Here is a 13,664-nt window from a genome sequence, read left to right as displayed (position 1 = left end):
ACAGGACCGGGCCATGCTTCACACAAGTCAACAACCAGATGTGCCAAGGTCAGCTGAGTGGCATCGTGTGCACCAAGACGTTGTGTTGCGCCACCATCGGGCGAGCATGGGGTCACCCATGCGAGATGTGCCCTGCCCAACCCCACCCTTGCCGAAGAGGTTTCATCCCCAACATCCGCACTGGTGCTTGCCAAGGTAAGAATGAGCGTCTGGCGTCTGAACAAACAGCTCTTTCCTTCTCAGCGTCTGGCAAATTCTTGTCCTAATGAGCAGCCTGACGCGGCAGATGACACTAAGAGCAGTCATGGGCCGTTTAGGGTAAACCCTACGTCTCCAATCCCTGTCCAAGAGGACACTTCCCCATTGTGCTTCTTGGTAGAGTCAAATATTTAGATGACTTCCAGTGGGAGTGCTTTAAATGGGATTTCGTAATGGCTTGTCACATTTATTTGTAATTATAGGGGGTATTGTTTGGACTTCTTGTTTGATTTTCAGGGACACAGATGGACGTGATTTAATTCTGTTCTCAAGGCCTGTAACACATTATAAACTTATTCGATTAGGTCATGAACATTCAGTAGATGAGGTTTACCATAGCATGATTAACACTGGTTTGGAGAGGCTTTCTTCAGTCAGATACAATTTTTTGTTTGCAATCGGGGCAAGCAAAACTATTTTAATGGGAATTACGTATTATTTTGCAGTATCCAGTACATTTATGTTACTACATTCAGTTCTCAGTTCCTTTTTCATTGAGGCTGTAGATTCTGCACAGTGTTTTATATACCATTTACATTTAAATACCGACAGTAACCCTGATTCTGCAGCAGCACAGATGAAAATAACCAGTTCTTACAATATTAGATATTTTGTGAGCCAAAACAGCAAATGCCACCCTGATTTCACACATCATCTCAAAGACGACCACTCCCAGACGTCTCTCTTAAACTTAAGATATTCTTTCCCTCCCCTTAATATACAACATAAGAGACAGCTCCAAGTCTGGCCTGGATTTGCCCAAAGACGGAGTGCTTTTGCAAAAGTCAGTCTGGCTGAAGTACAAAGCACACACATGTGCACATTCGGGCGGGAGGATTTGCGTACCGTGCAGCGAGCTTTCCAGAGTCTTTTTGTGTTTGACGGCATTTAATGGAAGAAGCTATTTTCAGTCTATATTAGTAGACGGAACCAATGATTTGGTGCTTATTGGATACAGGTTGAAGGTCTGCGGATGTGCGTATCAACAAAAAGAGACAGATTGATTCAGTGCTAGCCAGATATGTAAGCGCTATCCAATCCAGACAATACCCAAGATCTGTAGTTGTGTTTAATAAGTCTGAAAATGCCCAGACTGTGAGCAAACAAAGATGATACATGTGTTTCACCCTTTCATGGACATAAAATAACCTATGAAAGATCCTTTAAAGTGGGCGAAAACCAATAATGGATCTCCATTTAAGAACTTTAGACACTGCTGTTTTTGTTCTAGTAGAAATTACTATTTCCTATCCAAACAAAACTGAATTTAAAAATAAAAGGTTTTGCGATCAGTGCGGTCATGTTGGTTGACCTGTAAAGAAAAACACAGGTTATGTTTAGAATAAAATACTTGTGTACTTATTGCATACTTCGAAGCATATATAGTCTTTTTTGTTATGTGAAATAATATGCAAGATAAACACTGCTCTAGATGTAAACAACACTGTTTTTGCTTCTTTGCGAACTAATTAATCTGTAAATAAATTGTAAAGTCCATTTTTAAATGGCTTCGTATATTTAGTTTTATATGAACGATTAAAAAAAATGTTTAATAAATAAGGCTCATTGTTTAAAAAACTACTAAATTTTGCAGTCCAGTGGAATATATGAAATGATTGAGCTTAAAACGTGGTTGATATTCCTTCCAGGTTGTAAAAAATTAGTTTAATTTGAAAGTTTATTGGTAGCGAGTTGAGTGCATTGGATTTATGGAGTATTCTTGAGTACAATATGCTCTGGTTGTTTACTGCATTTTGTAAAAGTACTGTTTATGAGATAAATATATATTTTTAAAAACCATTTGGTCAAGTTTGTGTTCACTTTCCTCTCTTCATTTCATTAGACGTGGACGAGTGTCAGGCCGTCCCAGGACTGTGTGCTGGAGGGAACTGCATTAACACCGTGGGCTCCTATGAGTGCAAATGTCCCGCGGGTCACCGGCAAAGTGAGACCAACCAGAAGTGCGAAGGTACGTCACTTACTGCACCGAGTCCAAACCACACAAGCTGTCAGAAAACAGCACGAGGATGATCTCAGTCCTATTCGTAACTGGAAAAAAAGAAGTTGAGTCACACACTTGGCATCTTCGTCGACATTGTAAGCGAGTTAGTATGCATGAAAAGTTGACGTCCGGGAGAATTGCATTGAATCAGACTACAGTACATGATGGTTTATGCTGTTTTGGGGTTGAGGTTCGTCTTTAACATTAGACAGTGCTGTTTGGGTGGAATTTGAACAATGCCGAGTGAAAACAAACAGGCGTGTTGTAAAGCGACGGTCTGCGGTTCTTAGGCGGATTGAGATAAACCTAAATAGAGAGATAAAGAGAGAGAGATAGTGGATCACAGCTATTATATACCAGATGGCTGAGCTTATTTCTTATCTACCCCCAGTATTATATTTCAATTTAGGAAAAATGCAAGTGAGTTAACAACAGAAAATAGTAAAACAATAGGTGTAAAAATAAGAATATGTATTAATTGTATTCTTTTTACAATTTACACTGTTGCACTATTTCTAAAAATAAGTGTATTCAAATATAATATTTTATTTTACACTGCGGTTTCATTAAACTGTGTTTTATAAATGTCAGCATTGATTACATATTGCATTCTGCGTTTCCAGACAGCCTTTTAATGAAACGAGTCCCACCTGAAGTAAATGGCATAACTCAGAGGTTGTTTTTATCACGGCTCCATTAGCTTGATTTAACTTTCATTCCAGTGTGCACTTTGTCTCAGATATTTGTCATAAAATTCCTGAGTAGGAATACTAAAAGGCACAAATGAGCTGTTTTGATATACAGCAAGAGTACAGCGCTGTTAAAAATTCACATTTATTTGCATCTGGCAAGCAAGAAACTTAAGTAAAAGTGAAAACGCTTACTCCCAGGTTAATCCTGTCGGCGTCTAGGAGAAACAACGGAGATCTCATTTGAGACTTTTCATTCCTGCAAGTTTCTACATTTTCACTTCTCGTTCAAAACAAAGAGTTAAGCATATGAACCAGTTTGATTCGATATACTTCCAGTAAGCCAGACAGAGGGAATCCCAACCCTTGAGGTTATTAGTTTAACTCTGAATCACATTTTGACCCCGAATGACAAGGCCATGACTAAAATAAAGGTTTGGAGAAGAAGCAGACCTCTGTCAGCAGCGTTTTCCCTCGAGCAAGCGAAAGAGAAACGTCTGTAAATTAGATACTCGTGCGATTACTGAAACACCTGAACTATGAGGCTGAATGGCTTTAGTTTGCTGAAAAAGTGTTTTCTTTGAAGCTGCATGGAGGGTGGAATAAAAACCCAGGTGGTAGTTCTGTGGGGTGAGGAGGGGCGCTTAATTACAAGACAGTGGTGTGGTGGAAAGAGTCTTGCCCCGGGCGAGGAGGTACAGAATGAGGCGCACCTCGCACTGCTTACGGGGCACTTTCTGACTTACAGAAGCCAGGAGCTCATTTCAGAGAAACTAGGTCTAGAAAGCTAAACACAGTTTGCATGAAAATGCACATATAAAGGTTCTTTAATTAAAGACTTAGTGATTTAGGGATTTTGATTTGTCATGAGCTCCTGAGATGAGAAGTCATGCTGCTTTGGAGATTTTTACCGTTATATTATAGTTCTTCAGATCAGGATCATTTTAGATCATTTCCATTGGAAAAAGAGAACCTTTCAAAGTTCTAAGGTCACAGAATAACCTTTTTGTGACATCATAAGAGACTATAGTTCTTTATAGGAACTTAAATTGTCTATAGTTCTTAATAGGAATTAAATTGTCTCTCATTATTTAGAACCATTATTTTTTTGACAATTTTTAGTCCATTAATTTTTAAGCTAGTCAAAAAAGCCCAAGTAATGGGGTACAATTTCATAAACATTGAATTTTTGAATTTTTTTTTTTATCCCACCCTTCATAATTTTTTCTTTTTGTCTCAACGTTCAATGCAACTGAATAAAACTACAAAAACAAAAGTTTTTTTTTTCATATTCGTCATCCTTTCCTATCAAAATGCTCACTACGGATAAGAAAACGCAGAAAAATGAACCTGATCCAATTTTTTTTTTTTTTGCAACGTGAGATCGTATTACAATTTCGGACGAGAATTTTGGACTCAATCTGCAATGACCTTTAGAAGAACCTTTTTTAAGTAATGTTGTCATAGAAGAAACTTTTTACGATGTCATAAGAAAAAGTTATTTTTGATGGCTTTATAATAACTTAAAGTTTCTTCGGTAACATTTTAAGAATTTTGTAAAACACTACTTGTAAAGACCATTGTTAAAAGCTTCTTTACGTTCTGATGTCACAGAAGAACTTTCATGACATCATAATTTAAAAAGAGTTCTTATACTGCAATATAAGAACTTGGAATGTTCTCATTATTTAAACCATTATTTTTTCGACCATTTTTAGTCCATTACTTTTTAAGCTTGCCAAAAAAGCCCAAGTAATGGGGTAGTTTCATAAACATGACATTTTTGAATGTTATTTTTTACCCCACCCTTCATAATTCCTTTTTCTCTCAGAGTTTTACTAAACATAACCATTTGATCAGAGAACCAACTGCATCTGCAATGCAAAAACCCAAAGAAGTGTTCTCCTCGTGACATATGAGGATGCAAACACACACACTCCAGCAGTCATTTGTCATTCTGCCCTGAGTAAAGTCTATTCCCGCTTCTGGGGCTCCGCTGACGAGAGGGTTTGTTTTGCAGAGGTTTTTATGACTTCAGCAGGGCCTTTTTCAGCTGCAGTGGGACACCATGACTCCCAGTTTCCACACACATCAAACACGTAATCGCTCGTCATGCTCTTCCCACATCCCGCCTTAATCTCATGCGACAAACCCCACACACAGCGTCCGCATTTAATTTTACTAAATTGCACGTGTGTATAAAAATAAGAACGACACGCAATAAAAACCAAGAAATCTCTTAACCATCTGTCAGTTTTTGCTTTGAGTTCATGCCCCTGCGTTACCATGAGGAGATGGATGAAGCCAAAATGCAAATCTCTCTGGTTTCTCAATTAATGCTCGCATCGTAGAATCCAAACGAGAGTTGCTGCCTTAAATGTTTCTCCAAAAAAGAAAAAAAATGCGTTTGAGTTCATACCGTTTGGTTTCTACTACAATTTCGGTTACATCAGCATCTTGAAATGTTTAACAGTTCTAGGAAATGTATCATTGTGTTGTATTTTAGATATCGACGAATGTACAACCATATCTGGAGTGTGTGATGGCGGGGAATGTACCAACACGGCCGGCAGCTACGTGTGCACCTGTCCGCGGGGATATGTCACCAGCGCAGACGGCTCCAGATGTGTCGGTGAGACTCTTTCATCCACACACACACATATAAACACACATGCATGCCCATGCGTGTTCCTGTGACCTTACACTCCTGGGTTGCATCTGAGCCGTGCATCATATTGCTTGTATGACTCATGGGATGAAGTTGTGTGTGGTCAAGCACTTCAAGCCCGGGCAAGTGTGCTTGTGTGTATATAGGCCTGTCTCTTCATCTGCAAACAGGACAGAACTGTTGTTTTACAAATGTAAATAAACCTGGACGAGTTGGCGACATATTGTTTCAGGTCAAAAGTGTAATTTCTGCACCACTCTAGTGGCACCTAATGGAATTTAATTTTGTTTGACGGGAAAAAAAATTGTTCTGGTGCTGCTAATAGTGCGGAAATGTATACGTTTAAAATAAGTTTGTTATTTCGAGCTCTTAACATTTTTCATTGTTAGGATTTGCTCATTGTACATTCGTGTTTTTATTACATTTTGCTGTTTTTTATTTCTATTGTTAGCTAACTTAATATAGTCAGTTCATTTTAGCAATAAAGTTCTTCTGTAGCATCATATGATCCTAAAAAGGTTGTTTTTTAAAATTGATTCACAAAAACTTAGAATCTTTTTAAGATTGGAATTGGTTCTTGTTTTGATAACATTTTTCGCGTCAGGATTAACTATTACGCTCGGGTGTTTTTAACATCTTGATAATTAACAAACGTAAAATGATCAGTCGATCTCTGGAAGTTATTCTGTATCATGATATTCTTTTTAGGTATCATTTAGCTTTTAGGTTTCGAATAGGTTCCTTTTGTGTCAGAATTGTTAATGTTAATGTTAATGTTAATTGTTAATGTTTTCGTTGTTTTTCTTTTCAGGAAACATAAAATTGTCAGTCCATTTTAGCAAAAGGTTCTTCTGAGAATTTAGGTTCAACATTTGAATTATTAAAAAGAGTTTATAAGAATTTCATCCTAAGAATTTAATTAATAGAACTTAAAATGTAATTATAAAGATTAAAATATAAAACTTAAAGATTGCGTCATGAAACAAACTTTTAATCATAAGGATTTAAAAGAGGTTATAAGAATTTCATTATAAGAACTCATGAATGTTCTCTTATGGTATTGGGCTGTAAAACCCTTTTAGAAACTCGATCATGTTTGTGAAGCAGCTGTCGTGAAACCTAAGCCAGGTGTTGCACAGTTCAGTGCATATCAGAACGACACTGACACAGAAAAATCCAATTTTGCTGAAGGACATGCTTGCGTTATGGAATTTATAAAAAAAAACTGTGGTCTGACATCCCTTGAATAAAAGAGGTTAAACTCGGGCTCATCTTACAATGATTGTTGATTTCTAAATAAAATATATTTGTTGTCATATTCTTTCAAAACATTCTGGGAAACACAAGCAGAAATAATTTCTACATGTTTATTTGTAAGAATTTTATTTTTGTTATGCACTTCTTGGTTTCACAAATAATTTAGCTGGAAATTTGTTCGGCTTCGTTTCATTAACGCAACAATGAATTAACATACAAATAAATAAATGAAAATATTTGGGGTAAAAGAAGTAATATTAATGTGTTAATTATGTTTTCATAATCTTTCATCAAAACATTCTGGGAAACACATGGAGAACAAATTTGTGCATGAATTGGCATTATGATAAATGTTTGTATAACAAATTGTGGTTTTGCAAATAATTTACCTAGAAATGTATTTGGTTCATTTATAATGAATGCAACAATTTATATACAAATGAAACTTTGTACTAATGAAAACCGCTTGTCATATTCATGCTCATCTTACAATCGTTTCTTTCAATAAGAAAATGTTTTTTCATGTGTTTTCATCAAATTATTTTGGGAAACACATGAAGAACAAATTTCTTTTTAAATTGGCATTACGAAAAATGTTTGGTTTTGCAAATATCTGGAAATTTGTTTGGTGATTTCATTTCGTATTTTTTTTCTGTTGACGTCACAAAGGTTAAATGCACTGGCAAATGAAAATGTATTTAAATGTGAAACCGTTGCAAATTGCCTTTAAAAACGCAATCCAAGTGAACTAGTCTTTTTTTAGTTTGAGACTTCAGTTTAGTTTCTTTTGGCGAATAGGTCTCGCGTGGTCTCATCTGGTCTCGGGGGATCAGACGCCAGAAGACAACGGTGAAAACAGAGTCACATGGATGCTATTTCCTCCTGCTAACATTCCAATACAGTGAGGCAGAGGCACTGTTGTCTCTGGCATCTCCTCTGTCTTTTCTCTTAACTGTCCGTTTCTCTCACACTCCCTTCTCTTTTTATACACGCCGTCTTGAGTTTCTCACTCCCGCCACCCCATATGTCTCTCGTAACCCTGTGATCTGTCTGGTCCCCGGGTGCAAATACAGAAACGTGAGCTATCGGCCCTGGATGACGCATTGGCGTGGCCTTCATTCGTTCCCAGAAACCCGTGTGGATTTACGGCAAACGTTCACTGTACATATGGATCCGTGGAGAATGTGGGCAGCCCGCATGATTTTCTACATGTTGACATACAGAAAGAGGAAGCCAAAATGGTTTTGGGAGCACAATGTCATGGGAGAATGTTCGAAAGTTGATGTGAAATCAAAATTGACTTTGTGTAATTGCGCGTAATTCATCAGTGCATGTTATTCCAAAGGCAAACCATGCTATTAGTAACCATCAACAAGCTATTTAGACATTGTTTTAGGCCAGAAACCAAAGGTGGCGCAAAAGTTTTATGGTATCTTTGCGTTGGTGCTTTGTATCGCACAAAACCAGGCCGTTGGGAGTCATTTACCCTGACGCTAATCAGCGTTAATGCACCGCAGGGCCCCAATGCAAACATGAAAAATCTCTCTTTGAGGCTCGAGAGAAGCTCTGGTTCCAATTGAAGCCAGTTTCCCATCACCATGCTTGCAAAACCCACCCTGCCCCCCTCAGGCCGGGTCAATCCCAGGAGGCTGCAGTTCGGGAGTGTGTGGCTGCAACCTCCAGACGAAGGGTTTCTTATGTCCGACATAATTGTTTGAGATTACTCCACATGGACTTGATTTATGGCAGAGTGCTGGCTCATTAGCCGAGTTAATCGACTCTCACCCCCCTTTCGCATGGTTCGCTCACGCTAATGTCGCAGTGTACACACCCTATCGCAACCAGCCCCCTTCGTTGACCTTGACTAAGCAAAACGTCCCATCTCAAGTCTGTATGTTTTTGGCCCTCCAGTGGCTTTCTCAGGCTCCCACCTCATAAATTCACTTCCTGCTAGGGGGCCGTGTAAAAGGGCACGCATGGACCGGACTTCCTGTGAAGTGCGAATGTACTTGAGAGAGAAGCATTTGTGGTATTTGGAGTTAATAAATTGGTATAAATGTCATCACTTCTGGGAATCGGTGTCAAAAAGGGGAGTTAAATGATGTTATTTCCTGGTCAATAACTGCAGCCCACATGATGCACTATACACCATGTACTTATGCACTCAACCATGTAGACTATGAATGTTATTAATTTTGGAATGTTCAGGATTTTCAGTTGGAATTTTCAATACACTCCTCACACTACCAGTACCACAAAACGTCATAGATTAGTACATAAGTACACGATTTGGTACTAATTGCCTCTCACTTAAAATAAAAGGCTAAGTTGAGCGCGTTGCATTGTGGGATACAGTATACTGTTATTTCATATTGCTCATTTTGACAAAATTCACATATTGTTTACAGTATGCATATACTAGGCAAAAACAGTAGCATTTCTGAAATTTCTCTCGTTCTCTCTCACAGATCATCGGCTCGGTACGTGTTTCTCGTCTTTAGCGAATGGCCGGTGTGCTAGCGAGCTGTCCGGTCAATACACCAAGATGCAGTGCTGCTGCGACACTGGCCGCTGCTGGGCCCTTGGACACATCCCAGAGATGTGCGCCGTCAGAGGATCTGGTGAGTGGGCTAATGCTAATCACTAGCATTTACAGCTAAGACGTCAGCCATCACTGTTACTATTGCTAATGCTAGAAATGTGAACGTTAGAGTATTAGCTTTGAGGTGAATGTTCATATTGTAGCATATTCCTAAAAGATATTTAATGTATTTACACATATAAAATTAACTTTGGTTAATTTAAAATTTTTATGTCTTTTAGCTTCGAGGCTAATGTCTGTATGCTAGCATACTTCAAAAATATGTTTAGTTTATATACAAATCTAAACTTTTTTGAAGTTTATAGACCATGTCTGTTAGCTTTGGTGCTAACATCTGTATGTTAGCATACTCCAAGACAATAAGCATAAATACACATTTTAAAAAGTTTTTTGTTACGTTTTAAGTCCACATGTATTAGCTTTGAGGCTAACATTTGTATGCTAGCATACTTTTAAAATGCACTTTTAAATGAGCTTTTAAGAACATTTAGTCAGCGTCTGTTAGCGGCTAGCGTCTTAAAAAATATATATAAATTGATGCTTATAGTCCATATCTGTTAGCTTTGAGGCTAACATCTGTATGCTAGCATGCTTCTAAAAAGATATTTAGCATATATTCACATTTAAAATTATACTTTTTTATAAATTAAACTTTTGCTTTTGAATAGCGATAGCAAGTAGCATAGTTCATGGCTGTAAAGCAAGCTATAGACTATTGGCACCTTCAAAAAAGGTCCAAACTTTCTTTTTCAAATACATAAAGAAGTACAGAAATAAAACTGTATTACATGCCATCTTTTGTGGTGTTTTTAATGTAGTTCTGAACGGCACAGATTTCAAAGTACATTATGATCCTTTCTTCTTGTACTGTATTACAATAAAAACATAATTTCAATGGAGCTATTTTTTTTAGATGTGCAAGCATCTGACCTTTAAGTAGAGCTCTTTGATGAATCGCTCCAGACATACTGTACCTCACCACAAAATCATGATAAATACATGTCAGGTCAGCAAAGCCATCGTCCCTCGGGATAATAAAACGTTTTCTTTCATTCCCACTTCTTCTCACCCGTCTGTTTTACGCCTTCCCTCCTCTTTGACACCGTCATGTGTCTTCCACAGGAATGCATGTGTCGAGCGGCTGCCAAATGCTTAGTTTTTCTGCTTTCGTTTAATGCGCAAGCAAAGCTCAGATTGCTCATTATTTCATGGTTTTCAATGGTTTAAACCATTTATAAGTAGATCTTTATTAATATTATCTAAATGTGATGACATTATTTGTTTACAGTAAAAAAAAAAAAGATATATAATATATAATATAATATAAACACAATATTTCATTATAAATAAACATATAATATCATTATAAATAAATAATATATCTAATACTGAAAAATTTAATTATTTTAAAGTTATTAAAAAGTTTGCATTTAAAGTGGGAATGTACATAGGAATTTCTGCAATTTGAAACTTCTTCAATTGTAGGAATTCTATAAATTGCTATATATTTCCATCTCCCTGCAACTGGTATAGTGTTAAAGCTACTATTGTTGATTTGCAGATGAATACAGGAGACTGTGCATCCAGAGGCTTCCCTTTGGCACCGGTAACGGCGGCAGCGTCATTCATGATGGTAACGGCGTTCTGAATATCGGCATCGGCAGCTATGGCAAAGGCCCGTCACAGAACGGAAACGGCGGAGGCTACATTTACGGCCGCGAGCACACCATTGGAAATGGCAATGGAGGCAACGGTGGCCAGAAGATTCAGATCAGTAAGTGGAAGCTGCCAGCTTTTCCTTTCAACTAACTGAAAGAAGCTAAGAACTCAGTGGTGTTTTCCTGTTTGTGCTCAGGCCAGCTGAACGAGACCACGATCGACGTGTGCAAGCATTTCACCAACCTGTGCCTGAACGGCCGCTGCATTCCCACGCCCACCAGCTACCGCTGCGAATGCAACATGGGATACCGGCAAGACGTGCGCGGGGAGTGCATCGGTAAACCTGTGCATTCATCTTTCACTCAAGAAAAGTCAGTGCCTTGAATGCTGGCATGATCTGAAATGTCCTCTGCTGCCATCTGTAGGCGGTTTGCTTGTCTTCCACAGGCCTGAGGGTTATAAACAGCTGATTTTGTCATTATCTCAGCATGTTATTGATTATTAGTGTCTCTCATACATCTGCTTTCTACGCTCAGATGTGGACGAGTGCGTCAGTAACCCGTGTGTGAATGGAGACTGTGTCAACACACAGGGATCGTACCACTGCAAATGTCACGAGGGATATCAGGGAACGCCCACCAAACAAGCCTGCATCGGTTTGTGGCATGATATAATTATACTATATGCCAGAAACATGTCTGTGGTTTCGCAGTTTAGGACAAGAACAAGTTTAATGCTAACATTTTTACATGCAAAATCTTTAGGACTAAAAAAACAACACCTTTAAAGCAAAAATATAATTATACTATAAAATTGTCTAGGCTTGTGCTCTATGCCTACACTATTATTGAATTTATATTATTATTTTTTTTTATTTTTTTTACAATTTCTTCAATTTTCACTGCAAAAAATGTTTTATTATGATTATTTTATTTATTTTATTATATTATTATCATTTTAATACTTCAACTTAAAATTGCTGATGTCTACCTCACCTTCAATTAAAATGTATATATATATACTAATCTGTTCCTGTTGCTTCAGACATCGACGAGTGTATCGTGAACGGCGTTATGTGTCGTAACGGACGCTGCGTGAACACAGATGGAAGTTTCCAGTGCATCTGTAATGCTGGCTTTGAGATCAGTCCTGACGGGAAGAACTGTGTCGGTAAGAGCTTAAACTTCAACTTTAACTAACTCTGAACCACTTAATATTAATATGTTTTTTGTGTTTTTACACTCAGTATTTTGAAATATTCACACAAAATTAGATCCTTCACCTGTTTGATTGCGGAGTATTAGATAATATACTATAAATCCTGCAATAAAGTGCTTAAAATTGTTTAAAATGTTTTATAAATCTCTTTTGGAGTTTGCGGAAGGTGGAGGGTGACAGAAGGTCTAAATAATCATTTTTAATTAATCTTTTTGATGAATACAGCTAGTCCAAGAACTAAACTGAATATCAAATGTTTGTTCATAGTGTATTTTTTTAGGAACATTGAAACATTGTTTTCTTGTCCTCTAGATCATGATGAATGTGCATCCACCAACATGTGTCTCAACGGCATGTGCATAAATGAAGACGGGAGCTTCAAGTGTATCTGCAAACCTGGATTTGCATTGGCTCCCAATGGACGCTACTGCACTGGTAAGCATTTCTGGGATTATTAAACCTAAGAAAATCAAAAAAATACTTGAGACAAAATAAAAGTCTTTAAAGACCATAGTCGTTATTCTCTGAACAATGTTTCTTCAGTGCAGCTCTTCAAAATGGCTTTGCATGTAACTGCAAGTCATTGTCGCATATTTGACGTCAACAGCAAACTGTCACAAGGAATTATTAAAATCTTAACTTTGATTACAATCGTAATGTCACACATCTTGAGACGTCTTTGGTTCTCGCATCTGGTGTCATTCACCAATGTCTTTAGTGACCATAATTTAAGTTGTTACTGACCGCCATTGACATCTTTATTCATTACTGACACGTTATTCTTGAATGGCTTGCGCTATTTCCTTCTTTGTTTCGTTCTGACAGACATCGACGAATGCCAGACCTCAGGCATCTGTATGAACGGCCGCTGTATGAACACCGAGGGCTCTTTCCGCTGCGAGTGCCCACCAGGACTAGCCATAGACGTGGACAGCCGTGTCTGCGTGGACACCCACATGCGCACCACCTGCTACGGTGCAATAAAGATGGGCACGTGTTCGCGTCCATTACCCGGGGCAGTCACGAAGTCAGAATGCTGCTGTGCCAACCCTGAACATGGCTTTGGAGAGCCCTGCCAACCCTGCCCTGCATTTAACTCTGGTAAACCACACCGATTCACCTTCATTGGCACAGTCGCTAACGATACTTGAATATTAATGCAACATATGCTAGCTTTGACGTGTGCTAGCACGTGGCTAACATTGTTTGTTTTTTCGCAGCCGAGTTTCAGGCGGTGTGCAGCAGTGGACCTGGAATCACAACAGACGGACGAGGTAAGTCTGTTTTTGCTAATTTGCTAATCATTTATGA

General features: G+C 38.2%; 1 protein-coding gene across 1 annotated transcript in view; it reads left to right on the top strand.

The window, feature by feature from the left end:
• LOC113039405 (fibrillin-2-like) overlaps positions 1-13,664 on the top strand; it is a 44,975-nt gene continuing 31,311 nt past the window's right edge. Inside the window, exons 1-11 of the mRNA XM_026197302.1 lie at positions 1-195; positions 2,102-2,227; positions 5,456-5,581; positions 9,343-9,495; positions 11,038-11,250; positions 11,332-11,472; positions 11,672-11,791; positions 12,180-12,305; positions 12,666-12,788; positions 13,179-13,454; positions 13,574-13,627. Of these exons, the coding sequence (XP_026053087.1) occupies positions 39-195; positions 2,102-2,227; positions 5,456-5,581; positions 9,343-9,495; positions 11,038-11,250; positions 11,332-11,472; positions 11,672-11,791; positions 12,180-12,305; positions 12,666-12,788; positions 13,179-13,454; positions 13,574-13,627 (1,615 nt within the window). The 5' untranslated portion in view covers positions 1-38. The remainder of the gene's footprint in view (positions 196-2,101; positions 2,228-5,455; positions 5,582-9,342; positions 9,496-11,037; positions 11,251-11,331; positions 11,473-11,671; positions 11,792-12,179; positions 12,306-12,665; positions 12,789-13,178; positions 13,455-13,573; positions 13,628-13,664) is intronic.

This window comes from Carassius auratus, chromosome 22, assembly GCF_003368295.1.
Source record: "Carassius auratus strain Wakin chromosome 22, ASM336829v1, whole genome shotgun sequence".
NCBI classification, from domain to species: domain Eukaryota; kingdom Metazoa; phylum Chordata; class Actinopteri; order Cypriniformes; family Cyprinidae; genus Carassius; species Carassius auratus.
The sequence above is the reverse complement of the archived record's forward strand: the minus strand, read 5'-3'. Positions and strand labels throughout refer to the sequence as shown.